General features: G+C 34.4%; 1 protein-coding gene across 2 annotated transcripts; it reads left to right on the top strand.

Annotated features, from left to right (window-relative positions):
- Window positions 1–6,380: 6,380 nt before the first annotated feature.
- Window positions 6,381–18,026, top strand: LOC124182640 (myeloid differentiation primary response protein MyD88). Of its 2 annotated transcripts, none has more exons than XM_046570159.1 (7): window positions 6,381–6,979; window positions 8,381–8,577; window positions 15,578–15,673; window positions 15,940–16,067; window positions 16,158–16,326; window positions 16,413–16,588; window positions 16,702–16,839. In XM_046570159.1, the coding sequence occupies exons 1-6, from the start codon at window positions 6,867–6,869 to the stop codon at window positions 16,583–16,585; spliced, it is 876 nt and encodes a 291-aa protein (XP_046426115.1). In that variant the 5' UTR covers window positions 6,381–6,866; the 3' UTR covers window positions 16,586–16,588; window positions 16,702–16,839. The 2 variants fall into 2 exon arrangements, with proteins under 2 accessions (XP_046426115.1, XP_046426114.1); XM_046570158.1 differs by having other exon boundaries at window positions 6,384–6,979; window positions 16,413–16,581; window positions 16,702–18,026.
- Window positions 18,027–19,474: the final 1,448 nt, after the last annotated feature.

Below are 19,474 nucleotides of genomic sequence, written 5' to 3'. Positions count from 1 at the left end.
GCTGGTCACAATCAATAATGGCGTCTATTGCAGCTGTCATTCGATTTTTATCCCATGATAACCGATCAATTTTTCTCTGGTACTTTCGAACTATGTCTGCAATACGATAATTCTACGTAATAACTTTTTTGAATTGTGAAACAATATATCCATTTATTTATTTATTTATTCGTTTATTTGTGTATTTATTCATTGCTTTATTCAGACATTCATTCGCCCATTTACTCATTGGTCTGTTTGTTCCTTCATTCGTTTTTTTATTTATTTATTTGTTTGTTTGTTCGACTATATACTCATCTATTCATTCAATAAGTTGCATAATTATATGCTGATCGTATGTCTATTAACTAAACCACATGTCAACATTTCATGAAGGTACTCGTCAACTTGCTCCCACCAACTTTCGCCGTGTACCACTATTTGCAAAAAACCAACCTCACAACCAGTACATTCGTGAAAGTTCGGGGATCCTATGAACTTTAGGATCTATAGGTCTACAAAAATAAAGTATTTATTTACAACTATGATCTCGCGCTCTTGTGCGTTCTCGTTTGTTCATTGTTCAGGGAGTAAGAGATTTACTTTCTGGGTTTTCCCACACTAACCTTGTCACCCGTTCGGATAAACTGAATATTAGGGATGTAGACGACTTCTTTAGCAACATTTTTATTTTGAGGCAATTTGGGTGGTGGCTACTAACAAATTCGTCACAATGTGGGAGAAGGGCATTTTGTGCACTCAAGACCGTACGCAAAATCAAACTTGGCGCACGCTGTTTGGCGGTAGTAAATTACGATACTAGTGCGTGACGTGCGAGCGTCACGTACGCGCACACGTATCGTATACTATTTTTTATAATACCTGTAATTGGAAGTTAAACTCAAGAAAATTGTAAACATAGCAGTCTAACCTGAACGTAGACCTGTTGCTCCAACACAGCGGACGCGATCGTAGTCACGACCATCAGGTCCCATGGCACTACTTACGCCTGATTTGCTCAGATTACCGTGTGGGAATAAACATTACCTAACAGTTTTTCAACATTACCCAACAATCTTGGAACTGTTTGGGACTCGCTCGCTTACGCGCTCTCTATGGTGCGCGAAGTCAAACTTCCCGTGCAGATGTTACAACAGATATAATTCCACAGTGTAGTGTTTCAATTGAGAGAATAAATAAATCATTCTTCATTGAATGTTTCAAATTAAGAGAATCAGAAGAAATTCGATTTTTCGAATTAAAAAATTAATAATAATTCTCACGTTGATTTATTGGTTGAAAAATAGAAATAATTCTTATTTCAATTTCTTGAAATACAAAAAAATACAATAAAATCATGATTGAAACTTGACCTTTAGCCTCTACATCTCTCTAGAATCATAATTATATCACACTAGGGTCAGACTGAGTCTAAAGTGATGATTAAACTACAAATGATAAATAAGTATGAATAAAATATAAAGTAAGTCACACATTAATGAAAATCCAGAAAAAAAATCATTTAGTAAGTAGTACTTGGCGGACCGTTTAAGAAAAATACCTTGAAGAATAAATCAAATTCTATCACTCATGTGTGTACCATGCCTTGGAAGGGGCCTCGCAAGTTTACGTACTAAATTATTTTTTTTCTGCAGTTTCGTAATTGTATTAGTTATTTCGTTCTTTATTCATACTTAATTATTATTTGACGTTGGATTCATTCAGGATCAGTCTGACCCCAGTGTGGCAGCAGTGTGATTCCAGGGAGATGTGGAAGCTAAGGGTCAACTTTCGATCATGCGTTAATTGTGAATCAACAGACATGTACTAGGCGGTAGTATGTGATTTCAATCTTTTTTCATAAAGGATGAGAAAACATTTTTAATGTACTTGGCGAAAGGTTTTTGCACCGGAGATGCTTTTGGGGGGGGGGGGGGGGGGGGGGGTTCAAATGACACTTATGTAGCACAAATGAATTTTTTTTTCAATTTTCTAGTATTGTAGATAAGTTTATTTCAATGGTTAGGAATCGAAACAAAAATTTTGAAGTCACGAAATAGAAATTTTTAGCAAGGCTTGTGTGTTGAACAAGCAAATGGTAAAGTGAAAAGAATCGGCTTTCAAAAACATATAAATTAGTTCAATTCCAAAATTACTCGGACGTTTGTTTTTCCTAAAAACCACGGTGTAAAGTCTTCCGTACTGATTAATTAACCTTTGCGAAATTACGAAAAATCGCTCATTCACAATAATTTATTCTGATTTCGTAATCTCCTAACAACTTGCAAAACTTCACGATTTTTACTGTTTTCATGAACGTATGTAAATGAAATTTAATCAAATTGTAATGAAATTTGAATAATGAAGAGTTTTATAAAATTAACCTTGAACGCTCGTTTTCATAGAGCAGTATATTGCGAGTAATGTTTTTTTATACTCAATTGATTGTTCAAATGAAAACTTTATTGAAATAATAATTGGAAGATTGGTGGCACCATACTTTACATTGTTGAGATAGTTTTAAGAAGACCATAGGGGATGAAGGAGATTAAAAATGTTTCTTGCGAATATCTGAATAATATTCTATGGGTAAATTGGTACTGTTAAAATACTAAGATCATAAAAGTATCAAACCTCAATTTCACTGAGATATGGAGAAGAAAAATATGCAATAAAAATATCAGAACAATTTTTTTGTCAGGATTGACTAGACCAATTTACTTGAAAATTAATTATATTACTGAGAAAGTCAAGAGTTTTTTCTAGATACAATAGACAGATTCCATAAGCTGAAGAAACATAATAAAGACGTCCAAACAACAAATTGATTGAAAAGTTATTAATATATGATATTGTATAAATCATTTCCTCATAGAATCGTTATCCTCTCTGTTGGAAAGTATGATTCAAATTTTCCCGCTCTTCCTTCGGACACCACACTTTGACACCGACCACTTGCGCTCTCTACTGGATTACTCGAAACACACTTCTTCTTTTCTGTATATTTTTTCTTCTCTAAATAAAACTTAACTACTTTGGCATATAAAACGTGTTCCACCGTACTTTATTTAGTAATCAATTCCCATCACTCTCACCTTTAAACGTAATGAGGGAATGACTTGAATTCGAACAATAGCTTCAGAAAACACTGGCATATAACCACATATTTCTTCAGAATTTTGTATACGCATTTTGCTCTCCAAAACCCAATAAGAAGAATTAAAGAATACGCATATATGGGCCATTCTCCACCAACTCATTGTCAACCACTTTTTTTTAGCCTTTCGGATCTGTTCCATAATTGGCTATGTAGTAAGACTACTTAAAAGTACTCTCTGTGATTTTTTCAGAATTTTCAATTTATTTTTTTCGAAAACAATTTTTTTTTTTATACCATATGTCATAGAAGTTTGAAGTCGTACAATAAAAGTTGCAACATAAAAAAGTTAAGTTTTTTCATCTACTATTTAATGCAATACATGTTGTGTTTTTTATCGTATCGAAAAGGTTATTTGCAGCGAAAAAAATGACATTTTTTTTTTACTTCTAAAGCGACACCGTTGATTCCGCTGTAAATTTAACAGGGTTTTTAGCGGTGTATTGGGAACGTACAAAAAAATTGGCATCGTGGAACTCGGCATTCTTGTCGAGTAGAAAAAACATTTTGCCGAGAATGCTGAATTAAGGTACATCTGAGTTTCTCCTTTCCATTAATTATTTAATAATATACATGTTGCGATACATGATGTTATCAAAATATAATATACATCGCATTAAATAGTTCATGAAAGAGTGAAATTCAGATTAATTCACCTTCAACACTCAGACTTAATTCTCGTTTCTCGGTAAAATATTTTTTTTACTCGGCAAGAACGTCGAGTTCCATAATGCCGAGTTTTTTATAAGTTCCCAATACACTGCCAAATAGCCTGTGAAATTTACAGCGAAATCAAAGATGTTGCATTGAATGAAAAAAAAATCTATTTCTTTCTCTAAAAATAGCCTTTTTGATGTCATCCAAAATATAATATGTATTGCATTAAATAGTTCATGGAAAAACTCAACTTATATACTTTAAAATTTTTTTGCCCGAATTTAAACTTCCATGATATATGGGCTTAGAAGAAAACCATTTCCGAAACGAGTAAATTGAAAAATCTGAAAAAATTCACAGAAAGTAGTACTACTACGTAACTGATTATAACAGATCCGAGAGGATAAAAATAAATTGCAGAGTTGGTGGAGAACGCCTAATGATTCACCTTTATATACGTAATGAGAAAAAAAATGTAATTCTTAAATAATTTCAACCAAATGCTTTTTTGTACAAAGTCATTTCAATGTTGAAAAAAATGCCATGTTGACATATTAGAAGTGTTGCCAGGTTTTAAAAACTTGAGATTACGTTCACAAATCTCATTCCATGCAATCATAAACTGAATATCCGTAACACGGTGAGGGAATGATTTTATCCTGCAGGACATACATTTAAAATTGATTATCAGTTTTATGTACTTATCGTAGTGCAATAAAAGGTTTAACATACAATAACCACTTATTTTCGAATATTTTAGTAATATTTAATCAATAAGAATATTATTATTTGAGATGAACATTGTTTTTATTATTGGAGTTTACTCCTTAAGAAACGCTTTGAGTTATAGGGCCCGGTACGGAAATTATATGAGGAGTAAAATCAAGTGTAACCCGAAAACTTGAGGCGTTATAGAAAGAGACAAATATATATGTTGAACGTGCAAAAGAATGAGATGGAATACATTACACAACGTATCCTATACTCGGGGTCTTCTCTTTGTACGGTGCTTCGTAGTCTCACTGTATAGTTCATTACCTCTGGTCTGAGAGTTGAATGTGTGCGCATGTCTGTACGTGTGTGTTGTGTGCATGCGGATGAATTTATAAGACGTGACGTTATCACGTCAAAATATTTGAAAATATGGAAAAAATTGATTTAGATGATAATGAAGAAGAATCCGAAAAACACATGGATGCGGTTAATTGGTAAGCTTATCGTTTACATTTATGAATAATATACATTTCAAATACGAACACCTACATCTTTTATTTAGGGTTTTTATTATTTTTGATTAATTGATTTAATATATTTTATATTTATATATTATTTTCATTACTTATATTCACCCTTAGCGGTACACATTTTTCCCTACTTACTATCGACTTGAATTTTGTACTCGAGGGTTTCTGGGGTCGCTGATTATGAATCTGCACTCAAAACTTAAACATTCAAGATAGCGGATTCAATATGGCGGGCCAAACGTGCAAAAAGTCGTTTGACAAGAGCGAAAGTTCGTACTCAGGGGTTTTCGAAGTCGATGATTATGAATCCGCACTCAAAAGTTAAAAATTCAAGATGGCGGATCCAATATGGCGGACCAAAACGCAAAAAGTCGCTTGACGAAAGCGAAAGTTGGCACTCGAAAGTTTTCGGAGTCGCCAATTACGAACCCGCACTCAAAAGTTAGAAATTCAAGATGGTGGATTCAATATGGCGGACCAAAACGCAAAAAGTCGCTTGACGAAAGCGAAAGTTGGTACTCAGGGGTTTTTGCGGTCACTTATTACGAATATGCACTCAAAATTTGGAAATTTTTGAAGTAATATAAATAATCCGAATAATTACAGATAAATGTTTGTTTCTCTTATCATTTTGGAAGATGCGTTCATTTACTCTCTTTTTCTATTGGATATATATCATAATTATCGTTCGTAAGGAGTAAACTCCAGTCGTGCGTCGGAGCTGACACACACACTTTTTTTTATGTCCTCGGTGAGGAAATGTGTTTTAGAGCAATAAATTGAGCAAATATTTTTTTTCTATGACGATATCTCGGTTTCGTTTTCAACAATCTAAGTGTCAATAACTTTCATAAATAAAAATGTTACATCGGTAATGAATGCATGTGACTTAGCACTAATGACTCGGGACTTGAATTTCGGAATTTGATGAGTAATACCCGTTTAGTCTACGAGGGTACTTAACTGGGTAATGACATTGAAATCTATCGCAAGTGTTTATTACTTTGAGTCGTTACAGTTGAGTTCGTAAATTATTGTATATACGTGAAATGCTTCACGGATATGAGCTTGCCTCATAAAATAACGGGCAATGTGGCGCGTGAGAAGTATCGATATAACAGAATTGCACGTTACGATGGTAACGGTGTATGTCGGTATTGGGTTAAGAACTATGGTAAGAGTGCATAACACTCTCTTATGGTAACTGCACGATAGTAAGATAAGGCGCCGCCGTAGTTATCGGCTGAGACGTAACACTCGTACCAATTTACAAAAACTGTTTTGAAAATGTTCATTCCAAGCGATCCTTGTCATGACAGACTCAATTGTTGAAAACAATCTTAATCTACAACTACACTAATGCACGCCTACTCGAATATCTCACTTATATACATGCCTGTGTTCGTTTCAGTATTTTTATTGTCTGTGCAATCACTTCTCTCCCCAGCCGCAAACCACCTGCTGGGTCCAAATCGTAAGGTGGGAGGAAACTCACCTGTTGATTAACACACGCGCATTTATACTCTTTGGACTACGCCTTGGAGGATCATTCTTTTACGTTAAGCAATTACTGCGAAAGAAACACATTTATCAAAACTCTTGTGACAACTCAGGAGTAAACAAGGAGTATCCTGGCATATCCTCTTCGGGGTTATAGTCACACGGAAGAAAAAGAAGAAACTCCCTCCAGGTCTATGTTGAAGCTCTGTGGTTAACCTCCGTGAGATGAAAATACGCGACTGTTTGGCCTAATTATCAGTCAGTGTCAGTGTACGATCAGAAGCTCAGAAGACGGAAATCACGAGATTTCGAGGTTAACTTATCCTGCTATGACGGACTTTTCAACGGTGCCAATTGTTGCTCTCTCGGATACGACCAAAGAATCAATTTCGTCGTTACTTAATCCTACAAAATGCTTGCCAGCAGACAACGGATTGCCAAGGTAATGAATTGCAACGCATAAAATTTTCAACTTTGTGGTAAGGTTATTCATATAATCTAGCTCATGTAGAAATAATCTTGACCTCGTGGTTTGAATGTTACCGAAGGATCTTGGATATATAGGTCTTGTATTAACAACAAATATATAATGTCAACGTTTCGACTCTCAGATTGGAGTCATCCTCAGGACAATCTTTAATACATCTATTAAAAAACAAATATGTACAAATATCTTGCTGGTGACGGCAAGAATGTATGATAGAACAACTAACCTTGGCAAAATTTCAATTTAGGCTTATCCATGATACGAAGGGTGGCCTTACAATAAAACAGAAACAGAGAAACAGGATGGAAATGCCCATCACGTGCTAAAAACCAGAATTAGAACGGAACTTAATGATATATATAATAAAAATATGGACATCGAGTAAGGAAAAGTAATTTTATATCGCATAATCAATTAAGAGACAAAGTAAAAAATGTCAGTCTATAAAACAGTGTCTCATTATATTAGTTGTCTCTTCTTCCTTATTTCTCAATTGCTCCAAGAAGATATTGTTGATAAAAACGGCGAACCAGTCAAAGTTTACTGGTCTACCTTGTCTTACACTTTTTCTATGTCTCTATTTATTTTCTTCCTTATGATCTATGTTCACTCTCTACAAGTAATGTATTTCTATTTACTTGTATCCAATTCGCTTTTCGTAACAACCTTAGGACAGAAATTGGTTCGCCGTTTTTATCAACAATAACTTCAATGGAGCGATGGGAAATAAGGAAGAAGAGACAACTGATATAACAAGGCACTGTTTTATAGACTGACATTTTTTCAGTTTGTCTATTAATTGATTACGCAATACAAGGTTAGTTTCCCTTACTCGACATCCATATTTTAATTATATATATCATTAAGTTTCGTTCTAATTCAGGTTTTCAGCACGTGATGGGCATGTTCATCCCGTTTCTCTGTATCTGTGTTTTAATACGAGGCCACCCTTCGTATTATGGATAAGCCTAGATTGAAATTTTGCCACGGTTAGTTGTTCTATCATACATTCTTGCCATCACGAGCAAGATATTTGTACGTATTTGTTTTTTGATAGATGTATTAAAGATTGTCCTGAGGATGACTCCAATCCGAGAGTCGAAACGTTGGCATCATATATTTGTTTTTAATACAAGACCTATGTATCCAAGATCCTTCTACAACATAATCTGGCTCAACATAAACTAACTTGGCCCTTTTTTTTCTTACCTCACTCAATATTTTTTTTTTTTTTTTTTTCCAGAAAACCCACCGCTTTATTTTACTTCTGCCTGACTGATTAATAACGAAAGTTTCAAATTTATTATTACACTTGCGTAGAAAAGCTATTGCTAACTGTCTGTCATTCTTTATTAGAGATTGGAGAGGATTGGCGGAACTGGCGGTTTTCGATAGCGTGGACCTACCCAATCTGTCATCCAAGTCAGATCCGTGTGGATATATTTTGAGCATAATACAGAAGAAAAGTCAAGGTCTTATGTTTGCTACATTTCAAGCATTGTTGGAAAAATTGGAGAGATGGGACGTCATCGACGATACAGCCGCTCTAATGGGTTGGTACAGTCAATTTCTGGTTTTTATGCGTGTCCGCCTTGATTCAAGTGGATGATTCATGTTAGGCGGACTATTTGCTTCTCCGATATTTTTCCAATTTTGTATCTCTACAGTTGTTTGCAGGAGATTCAGTCTTTATGTTGTTAGTGTGATGGCCCAGTGGGTCTAGAATTTGTCAGCAAGCTGTAATCACAGTTTGCTGAGTGGTTAATACGAAGAGTGGCCATTGGAATCACAAAGAATCATTGGTAATTTCGAATGTTCTACATATTCGTAACATTGGTTCTGATGGTCTTGTTATGTGACTGCCATTCTTGAGACTAATCTTGTTAGCTCCAAATTCACTTCTGACATAAAAGCTTACACTGCCTGCAATGTTTTCCTTCTACTAATCAGAGGCTGTGTGAATTAATCAATTATCACTGAAATCTATGGATCCGAAATTGATAAGGTTTCATGGCTCTGTTATGATCTAGATTTTTGTTTACACCAGATATGCCTGGTTTGAAGTAGCAATTCAAAACGTTAATTTATGTATATTTTGTATGCTTTATGGTTAACTTCAATCTTTTCGTCTGCATTACTCATCTATTCTGGATACAGCTATTAAACAGGGTGGGCACTGTCAGGGGAAACCAGGAAAACTGGGAATTGTCAGGGAAATAAAAAATTGGTCAGTGAATCATGGAAATGTCAAAGAATTTCAAACTTGGTCACGGAAAAACAGAGATCACCAAACATCTAATGAACAGTTGGAAAGGACATTAAAAAATTCTCATTCATTATTGAAAACAAAAACATGTTTCACAACTCTATGCAACAGAAGTGAAACCTTTGGGCATTTCGAACAATACCAAGCAGTGTATATAATACGTGTACAATATACGTATGTGTACACTAGGGTAATCCGTATTGAGACTGTTGACAAATTTTTCATACCCCCCCTCCTCCCCAATCGATGTCAAATAATTCAAAAAGAATTCCCCAATTTTTTCAGATTTTTTTCTCTCTAACCTCTCCCGCCAAACGGATGGATTTATTCATTTAAAATATACGAATTTCGGCAATATTCTCAGTATGTATTTTATTGTAAGAGTAAAAACGGTTAAAACAATCTGCAACTGCGAGATTTTCGTAGGCATAGTGCTACTACTGAAAAAAATTTCACATCATCGTACAGGTAATCCAGACGAATTGCACACCCACTAAATGAAAAACAAAGTCCGATTTAGAGGCTGTACAATTCTTCCAGATTGCCTGGAATGGTAATACAAATTTTTTATCAGATAGCGTCAATGCCCACTAAAATATCCCGGTTAGAGATTTAAAAAAAAAATTACTCGTACAATAAAATTTATGCTGAGAGTGCGGCTGGAATACGTATATTTTAAATTGGGAAATCCACTGTCTTGGTGGAAAGGGTTAGAGTTGAGAGAAGAATGCGAAAAAAAACGGAGCGTTCTTGTTCAATTATTTGGAGCTGATTTTGGGGGCGAATGATGAGGATTCAGCGGAGCCCTAAATATGGACCACCCTAATATCTATATTTAAATGTGTTTTCATGTAATTTTTCCTGAAATGGTTAAATTTCCTAATGAATGTTCATTGAAATGAAATTAATAACTGGGGACTTCTAGCACTAATAAAAACAATAAGAACTTTAGCCAGGGAAAATTGGACAACTGGTTAGGAAAAGTCAGGAAAAAGTCTGGAATTTTTTTCCGAAAAAAGTGGCCACCATGTTAAAGTACAGCATTCCATAGTTCAATCGCTTGGTGAAGTTTTTTTATATGTGAAGTTTGTGTAGGGTTATAAAAATGAATGAACTGTATATCAATGTAGATGAGGTCTATGTGTGAAATGTGTGCATACTTCAACACCATCGATAACAGGGTGACGACAGACTGTGGAAACCAGGAATAGTCAGGGAATTATGATGAACCACAATAAAAGATTTACTTTTTTTTATAAATTCTTTTTAAACTTCAACTATGCTTCGTAAATTCAGTTAATTAAGTTAACTTTCGGGAATGATATTCTTCAATTTTTAATTATTTGTATGAAACGAAGCAATACTACGTATTTTTGAATCTGAATTTATGTATTGAAAGTGTACAATTTCTGGAGCTTTTTGTCGTAAAAGCTGCCCAACATTATCCAAGTTTTGTGGTAAAAGATCAGGAAATTCTGAATTTTTTACAGGGAAAGTCAGGGAATTTCACTTGACTAAAATTGTTACCACCCTTGATAAGCGAGCTACATAGAATCTGAATTCAAAGTTACAATTGACATTAAAAGTTTCCAAAGTTGTAATTCACTCACCAGGTTGAAGTTCACAACACTGGCATATCAAAGTGTTAGAAAAATTTGTTATTCCAAAACTCTTGAATTGTCAGAACATCACTAAGCTGTTCACCATAAAGCGCAACGTAAAGCATAGTTATTTTGTAATCATGACTCCTACCAACCAATCCTCAAATTGCCAAATAGCAATTTTTCGGAAATTGTCATTATTTCAACATTCCTAATTACAAACTTATGTTAATGCAATGATTTCTAATCTCCAGCAAAATAGTAACTTACAGCATCATAAGTCAAAGCTAGGTAGTGATCATATGTCTAGTAAGGTCGCATAATCAAGTTTATTTGTCATTGATACTTGAAAGATTCATTTTTCAAAATCTAAAATAATTTTTCATGTAAAACTAATTTCAAACGACAGAAAGATAATATCTGAAGCCTACCTTTCGTGTTTTGATCAGATGAAAGGTAATCTACTATACAATGTAAAACTGACCGAAGAACGATGAATGTAAATACCTGGGAAAATCAATTTTGTAAAATAGTTGAGCAATGATTTGTGACGGACTGAGTTTTAGAAATAAACGTCATACGTATTGAAATAGGCACATCATGAAACCATCAAAGAAAGACAACGATAATTGATTAGTTTCATATTTACTTACTTCAGCGTAAACGGGTCTTGATTCCACACTGTCGTTTTAGAATTATTCTTTCTATCCCTTGAGGGAGTTGACAATAAACTTCCAATAAAAATAAATCAAGATTTTATGAAAGGAGTGTGTTTTTTCATATTAATCAAGCGAATGTCAGTCTTAACTGACCGTGTTGAATGCCACTTACTTTGACTGTTATCAAAGCCTACATACCGTTAATGTGAAAATGATGCAAACAATGCAACTCACATATAATACCGAATAAAAATACCCCAAAAAAGTTTTGTTTTACACAAAGACAATTGCTTGGGTATTCTCATTCAAAATGCCTTATACCTTTTTGATTGAATGTGTTTTGTAAGTTGAATTTTTACTAATTTGTTGAAAAACAAATCTGTAAAGTTCCGGTTCTATATTCGACCATCATTAGCAATCAATAATAACGCATTACGCACTCTTTTTGGCATCGCCTCAACTTCAGCTCAAGTTATTAGTGGTAATTATAAGAATAATGAATTGTTGCATTTCAATAATATCTGTATGGTATGCTAATTTTAATGCACTGACTGCTTTCTCCTAAAACTTTGTGATCCACCTTCATCAAATAGAGTTGTTACAAACTTCACAAACAGTTGCTCAACTGTTTTACAATGTATGTACCAAGGTATTTACATTATTTGTTTTCTGCCAGTTTGACATTATTTTGCGGATTATCTTCTACCTGATCAAAATACAAAGCCAGACGACAGCTGTTATGCTTTACTCCTTGAAAATAAATTTTACTTGAAACCGAATGCTTATCCCAGACTGTGAATATTTATTCTTTTGGGAATCAGTGTAAACAATGAATTTTAACCCCTTGAATTTCTACAGATTACCAGACATGTTTAAAATTTGTGACGTTTATTATATTTAAAAAAATACGTCGAAAAAAGAATTGTCCACTGTCACCATTAAGAAATTGCCACTTCTACGTCAGACTTGGATAGAAATCGGTCAAATTTCTGTACGCTCCGATTGTACTAAACATCATTTATCTAACTCATATAATCAGACGTCATGTATTATTGAAATGAAGAAACCAGATACCACGCATTATTCTCTTATTTTTCCAAAAGTTCTGAAAATATAACTCAGTATCCAGTCTAAAAAAACCGAGACCCTAAAATTGCTTGCAAAACATACATTTTCAATTTGGAGAACTCTGAAAGATTATCGAACCAGTCTAAGTAGTCCAGTATCCAATTTCTAATAACAATACAAAACGTATGAATAAAGACATGATGCAAATATAAATAACACGGCCCACAAAAAAAAAAGTGGTCTGTACATTTGAACAGACCCACCTACCTATATGTATTTTGACGCGCTGAATCCGAATCTGAGGTCCGTTTGGTCCGTACACCCTCAAAATTTTCAGAAAAGTGGAAAAAAATGTAAAAAAGAAATGGAAACACTGCAGTTTTGGTGATGAAAAACAAATTTTAAATACAAATCATTATAAGTTTTACATGTGATTCGATCCGTTGAGTATAAATCTGAAGTTTATTTTGCCTCTAGGTCCTTAAAAATATGAATCAATTGCAAAAAATCCCTAAAAATTGCTATAAATTGTATTTACAGTAATAAAAAAATTGATTAAACGTGATTAAATTTATTTCTCACATATTGTGATATACTAAATCCAAATAAAAAATCTGTCAATGTGAATCAGTCAGAAATTTACCAAAAATCGTTCAAAAAAGCATAGAAAGATAAGGTAAGGAATGAGCTTTATCGATTTCAAGATGTTCTTTGTTTGTGTCGAACGCTTTTGCCTTCAAATGACATACGCAACGGGTTTCTATTTCGTTTTTTATTGTCCTTCGTTATTTCTCTCTTCAGCGTCCAGCAAAAATCTGCCATCATGTTGACATTCCACTTCCTTTGTTATCGATAAAGCTCGTTCCTTACCTTATCTTTCTATGCTTTTTTGAACAATTTTTGGTAAATTTCTGATTGATTCACATTAACAGGTTTTTCATTTGGATTTAGTGCATGACAATATGGGCTATTCCGCGTCAACCGGATCAGTCATCTCTCAGATATTTTTTTAATTTGGCATGTGGATTGTGTAGGGGGAGTTAGATTTTTGTGCCAAAGCGCGAATCTCATAATGCAAAATTCGGTTTTTTATTAACAATAACAAATTAGACTCCCATTTTTTTCAAAAATTCATAACTTCGGAAAAAAATTAGATACAATATTTTTTTTTTTTCAAATTACGCGGAAAGCTCCATAGAATTTGAAAAAAAATACGAAATGTTAAAAAAAAGTTGTTATCAATTGTTTATTTAACAATTAATTTTTCAAAGATTTTTCAAAATAGTGACTGACACGATCAAAAAATTTTTTTTAAATTCTGACATGTTCCTTGAACTGTACTACAACCTGTGAATTAATTCCAGAGGGGTGTTTTTCTTCGTTTTCGAGTAAAAAATCATTGAAGGTGTCGATGCGCATGAAATTGCGGCGCGCCGAGTCTCTACGTAACGGCGGGCGGCCGGTTGTCGTCCACCGCTACCCCGCGGCGGCGTCGCAGCGTTATTTTAGAGTCATTTTCACGATGTAGGACACGATTGAAGAATCTGAAAAATATACTGTACCTTCACAAGGCCTGCTCAAAGCGATAAGTGAAGTTTCAAGGATGTGTTTTTATTTTAAAATAAGTAGCAAGTTATGTAATTATTATCATTTATGTGCACTCTCATGGTGCGTAACCGTTATTTTGAATCTCTGTAATAAAAAAACGGTGAAAAACACATTCTTGAAACTTCACTTATCGCTTTGAGCAGGCCTTGTGAAGGTACAGTATTTTTTTCAGATTCTTCAATCGTGTCCTACATCGTGAAAATGACTCTAAAATAACGCTGCGACGCCGCCGCGGGGTAGCGGTGGACGACAACCGGCCGCCCGCCGTTACGTAGAGACTCGGCGCGCCGCAATTTCATGCGCATCGACACCTTCAATGATTTTTTACTCGAAAACGAAGAAAAACACCCCTCTGGAATTAATTCACAGGTTGTAGTACAGTTCAAGGAACATGTCAGAATTTTAAAAAAATTTTTTGATCGTGTCAGTCACTGTTTTAAAAATCTTTGAAAAATTAATTGTTAAATAAACAATTGATAACAACTTTTTTTTAACATTTCGTATTTTTTTTCAAATTCTATGGAGCTTTCCGCGTAATTTGAAAAAAAAAAAATATTGTATCTAATTTTTTTCCGAAGTTATGAATTTTTGAAAAAAATGGGAGTCTAATTTGTTATTGTTAATAAAAAATCGAATTTTGCATTATGAGATTCGCGCTTTGGCACAAAAATCTAACTCCCCCTACACAATCCACATGCCAAATTAAAAAAATATCTGAGAGATGACTGATCCGGTTGACGCGGAATAGCCCATATGTGAGAAATGAATTTAATCATGTTTAATCCATTTTTTTATTACTGTAAATGCAATTTTTAGGGATTTTTTGCAATTTAATTGTATTTTTAAGGGCCTACAGGCAAAATAAACTTCAGATTTATACTCAGGGGATCGAATCACATAAAAAACTTGTGTGATTTATACTTAGACATTTTTTTGATCACCAAAACTGCAGTGTTTCCATTTTTCACGGTTTTATTCACTTTTCTCAAAATTTTGAGAGTGTATGTACCAAACGGACCTCAGATTCGGATTCAGCGTGTCAAAATACATAAAGGTAGGTGGGTCTGTTCAAATGTACAGACCACTTTTTTTTTTTGTGGGACGGTGTAATTGAAGGTATTAAAACTTGATCGTACTTGTTATCAATAGAACTTCACGAACACAGATTTGATTGTAAAGGACAATACTTCACATAATGTGTTTGAAAATACTTAGAACCATGGACATCAAACAGTTCCTTACAAAAAAAAATATTCTGCCTCTGAAGATTAGATGATATTTTGAATACGTAGAGGCAAAACCATCGAGAAATTAATTTAATTTGGTTCATTTTTTTCAATTATATGTACAGAGAGAGATGCTCAGATCTATAAACAATGTTCCCAAAGAACGTTAACATCGGCAAATGCTATTGACAACCATGTTGAAGAACAGATAATAACATACGGTAAGTCTTTCAATAATTTCTCACACCGTTGTCTATTTGGTCTAGATACGGCTTGCACAGTGTTCGTTAAAATTCGGAAAATTGTTAAAGAATAGTTGTAAGTTTTAATATTAAGCTGGATATCATTACCGTATCGTTCTGCCATTGTATTATGTCACTCTGTGTAACGTTACCTTAACTTCAAATCGAGTAGATAAACTGCGACCAGGTTATATGATTTTTTATAAAGTGTCTTTATTACTTAACGTGTTTGTTGCTTATTTCAGATGATTTGTGGCGAGTGCCACAAGGCTTAGGCAAACAGCAGTATGATGCATTTCTTTTATTCGCTGAAGAAGACATCAATTTTGTCGATGAATTGTGTGAAAAGCTGGAAGATAAATATGAACTCAAGGTACAGTATAATGTTGACAATTTGATATTCCTTTCATGTTTAATTAAAACTAGATCGTTACAATAAATGTGATGTTGAATTTTTTTCCAGCTTTGCAGAAAAGATCGAGACTTTATAGTTGGACTTCCATTCGAACATTCTGCAATAATGAAATTGATATCTGAACGATGTAACAGATTAATTGCAATATTATCTCCCAATTTTGTGAGAAGTTCAGTAACCGAATTTTTCGTCAATTTCACTCAAGCACAAGCAATAGGTAAGATTCTGCCTTTGATTTATGTAATAAACAAGCTATTAACATTCTTCTAATTACCAATCCAATTATTTAAATTTATATTTTAGAGACCAGGGCGCGTAAAATTATCCCCTGCTTTTACAAGAGATGCGAGGTACCAGTCCAATTGAGATATTACCACATATTAGATTTCAACATACAAAGCAAGAATTTCAACTTTTGGGAAAAATTAAGCAAATCGATAAAAACCCCAGATGTTCGGTGTCGTGAAACAAGGTAAATGGTAATTTTTTAATATGTCGCTTAGGATTAAGAGTTTGACTCGCTCGTTATGTGGTTATTGAATGTACGAAGCCTACCCCAGTAACCTGAATTTGTATGTCTTGATTATTTTAGAGCAACTGCCTTACCTACACCTGCAGTTGAGAAATCAAAGCCGTGTAAATTTTTACAAGATACAGAAAGAAACGAATGTTCCATGGTTGAAAAAGTTGGTGAGGTGAAAAAAACTTCCTGCGAGTCATACGAGCCGAAACTACCGTGTAATATCGATAATGTTGACGTGGAACCTGAGATAATACCTGAAACAGTTGCACAGAAATCGAAAGGACCGTCGAGGCTTTTCAACTTTAAAAAATTCTTACCTTCCAAACAAAGTAAAGTAAAATGTTCATCGGAAGAACTCAATGAATCCAGAAGTCTGTCCGCTTTTGATCTTTCATCGCTTGATTCGATAAATTCTCTATCGGATACCTGTAAAAAGAAAAAAACTACTAGTAACAAATATAAGAACAAAATTAGCGTTTTTATGAAATCGTGATTGTGAAAGATGGTTTTAGTCATATTTGGCACCTCATTGAAGAATAGAAATTCTAACTGTAGTTGTTTATGTTTACTTGTTCGGTGGACGTACCGATGATCCTCGAAAAATACTCTTCATTTACACTCATAAGCCAATAACTCCGTTTCAATAATTAAGAGTATTATCATTTACTATTGTGATAATAGCAAGGGTTGCCATGAAAGTTGGAAAACTTATAAATGGCAGGAGAATTATAGTAGAAGAGAAGGTCAGAAATTTCGTACAAGTTCTTTCGACAGATATCGAAGGTAGAGTAGTTTTTTTTTCTTCGCAAGTACTTCAAAAGTGGATGCACGGATTCCTTGTAAGCAGGATTCCCATTGAATCACTGAACCGGTTTAGATGAAATTTGCACGGGACACTGTTCTTATCGCCAAGATGGACCTATCACATTTCTGGTTTCGAAATGGCGGCTGCTAACTTCGTCGTCTTTCGAGATATCCAAAATCAAATATCGCGAAAACAAGTGATCATGCCTTACGCAAAAACCTGAAGATCTTTTCGGTTAAGCCGTCTAGTTTTCATGAGAAAACTCGTTCTTGCCAAATATATCGTCAACAATCACCATCATAAAATTCTTGAAAAACCTGAGGTTGAAGTTGCTTCATGTATTTCACGATTTGCGCACATGTTTCATTATACAGAGTAAGAGAAAAAATTCAATTCCTGTCACACAAAATCATCGATTTCCGCACAAAATGTCTATTCGTGTAATTATTGTATAAATCAACCAAACGTATAGTCAATTGAAATCTTTTATTTGTATATAATGTATGTATATAAATTTGTCATAACACAAATACAACATGTATGATGTATATTTTTAGTACTGTATATGTAAATAAAATTAGGAAAAATAGCTCTCATAAAATGATTATACTCATCAACTTCAACAGCTTCATATGAATTATGTTCTGAATTCCTGGAACACCCGTACCTCACCCTCACCACTTCAATGTGAATTTTTTGTGTAGATAGTACATGTCACATAATTAGAAAACTCCATGAGGGAAGGTCGATTTAAGTCGGGATCTTGTACTATAGTCACTTCGTGAAACTAAGTTTATCGGGAACTGCGCGTGCACCAAAAAGCCATAGTGTGTAAAATTGAGAATCTCAGCTATGCGCATGCGCCAGCGTCATTTTACCGTATTGTTCAGAAATAGGGTATTTTACACACGCTCCACAAGTTTCGAAACCTAAACTTTCCAAGCATATGTTGGAAAAAATGTGTTTCTTCAAATCGGGCAACAGATGGGCTCCGTTGAGAAGAAAATTCGACTACACATGAGTTACGTATTACTAGCATAACCATTGATTCTAGTATGGTGAATCTGCGTTTGATCAAGCAATCGATTATTAAATTACCTAGAATCGGCGATTTTCCCTTTCTTACGTTATTGGTATAAAATATATAAAGCAAAATGCATGTCAAGGGTTGAGAGAGGGAGAAGAGCAAAAATTTCAAGCTACCCGATAGCAGCCTAGCTGCTGATTCCGCTGTGAATACGCTTAATGCCCTGGTCGATTTCTACTTTGACGTATATATCTCCAAATATCGAGGTCCACGTATTTCAAACAAGGAAAAGGGTTCAACAGCCCACAAGACACGAAATATTTCAGAAACATTTCAGAAATGTCACAACATTGCAGATTCCTGACACAATTTCAGGATTATTTCTGAAACGTATCTGAAACATTTTAATTGCAATACAACATTTCCAGTATTTCAGAAACGTTTCAGAAATATTTCAAGCGCAATATAACATTTCCCCAAGTTTTGAAACGTTTCAGAAATATTTCAAGCGCAATATAACATTTCCCCAAGTTTTGAAATGTTTCAGAAATATTTTGAGTACAGGGGCCGTCCATTAATCGCGTGAGGCTTGAAAGGGGGGGGGGTTGACAAAAATCACGGAATGTCACAGGGGCGGGGGGGGGGGGGGGGGGGGGGGTGTAATTTTATTTTTTCATTAATTACCTTTCTATCTAGACATTTTTATCATGGTCCTTAATATCAGAATAAGATAAGATTATATTTTATATCTGTGCTTAGGATAATATTCTAAGATATTCTGAAAAATTTTAGATTTTTTTTAGATACTATAAATACACGGGATGTTGGGTGGGGGGTAGGGGGGTAGTCTTAAACCTTACCACGTATCACCAAGGGGGAGGGGGGGTTGAAAAATGCTTAAAAAAGATCACGTGATTAATGGACGGCCCCACAATATAACATTTCCGCGAATTTTGAAACGTTTCTAAAATATTTCGTGCTGCGTGGCAACCTCATTACATATGCAATTC

Source organism: Neodiprion fabricii, chromosome 5 (genome assembly GCF_021155785.1).
Source record: "Neodiprion fabricii isolate iyNeoFabr1 chromosome 5, iyNeoFabr1.1, whole genome shotgun sequence".
NCBI lineage: Eukaryota > Metazoa > Arthropoda > Insecta > Hymenoptera > Diprionidae > Neodiprion > Neodiprion fabricii.
This window is presented reverse-complemented; position numbering and strand designations above follow the sequence as displayed.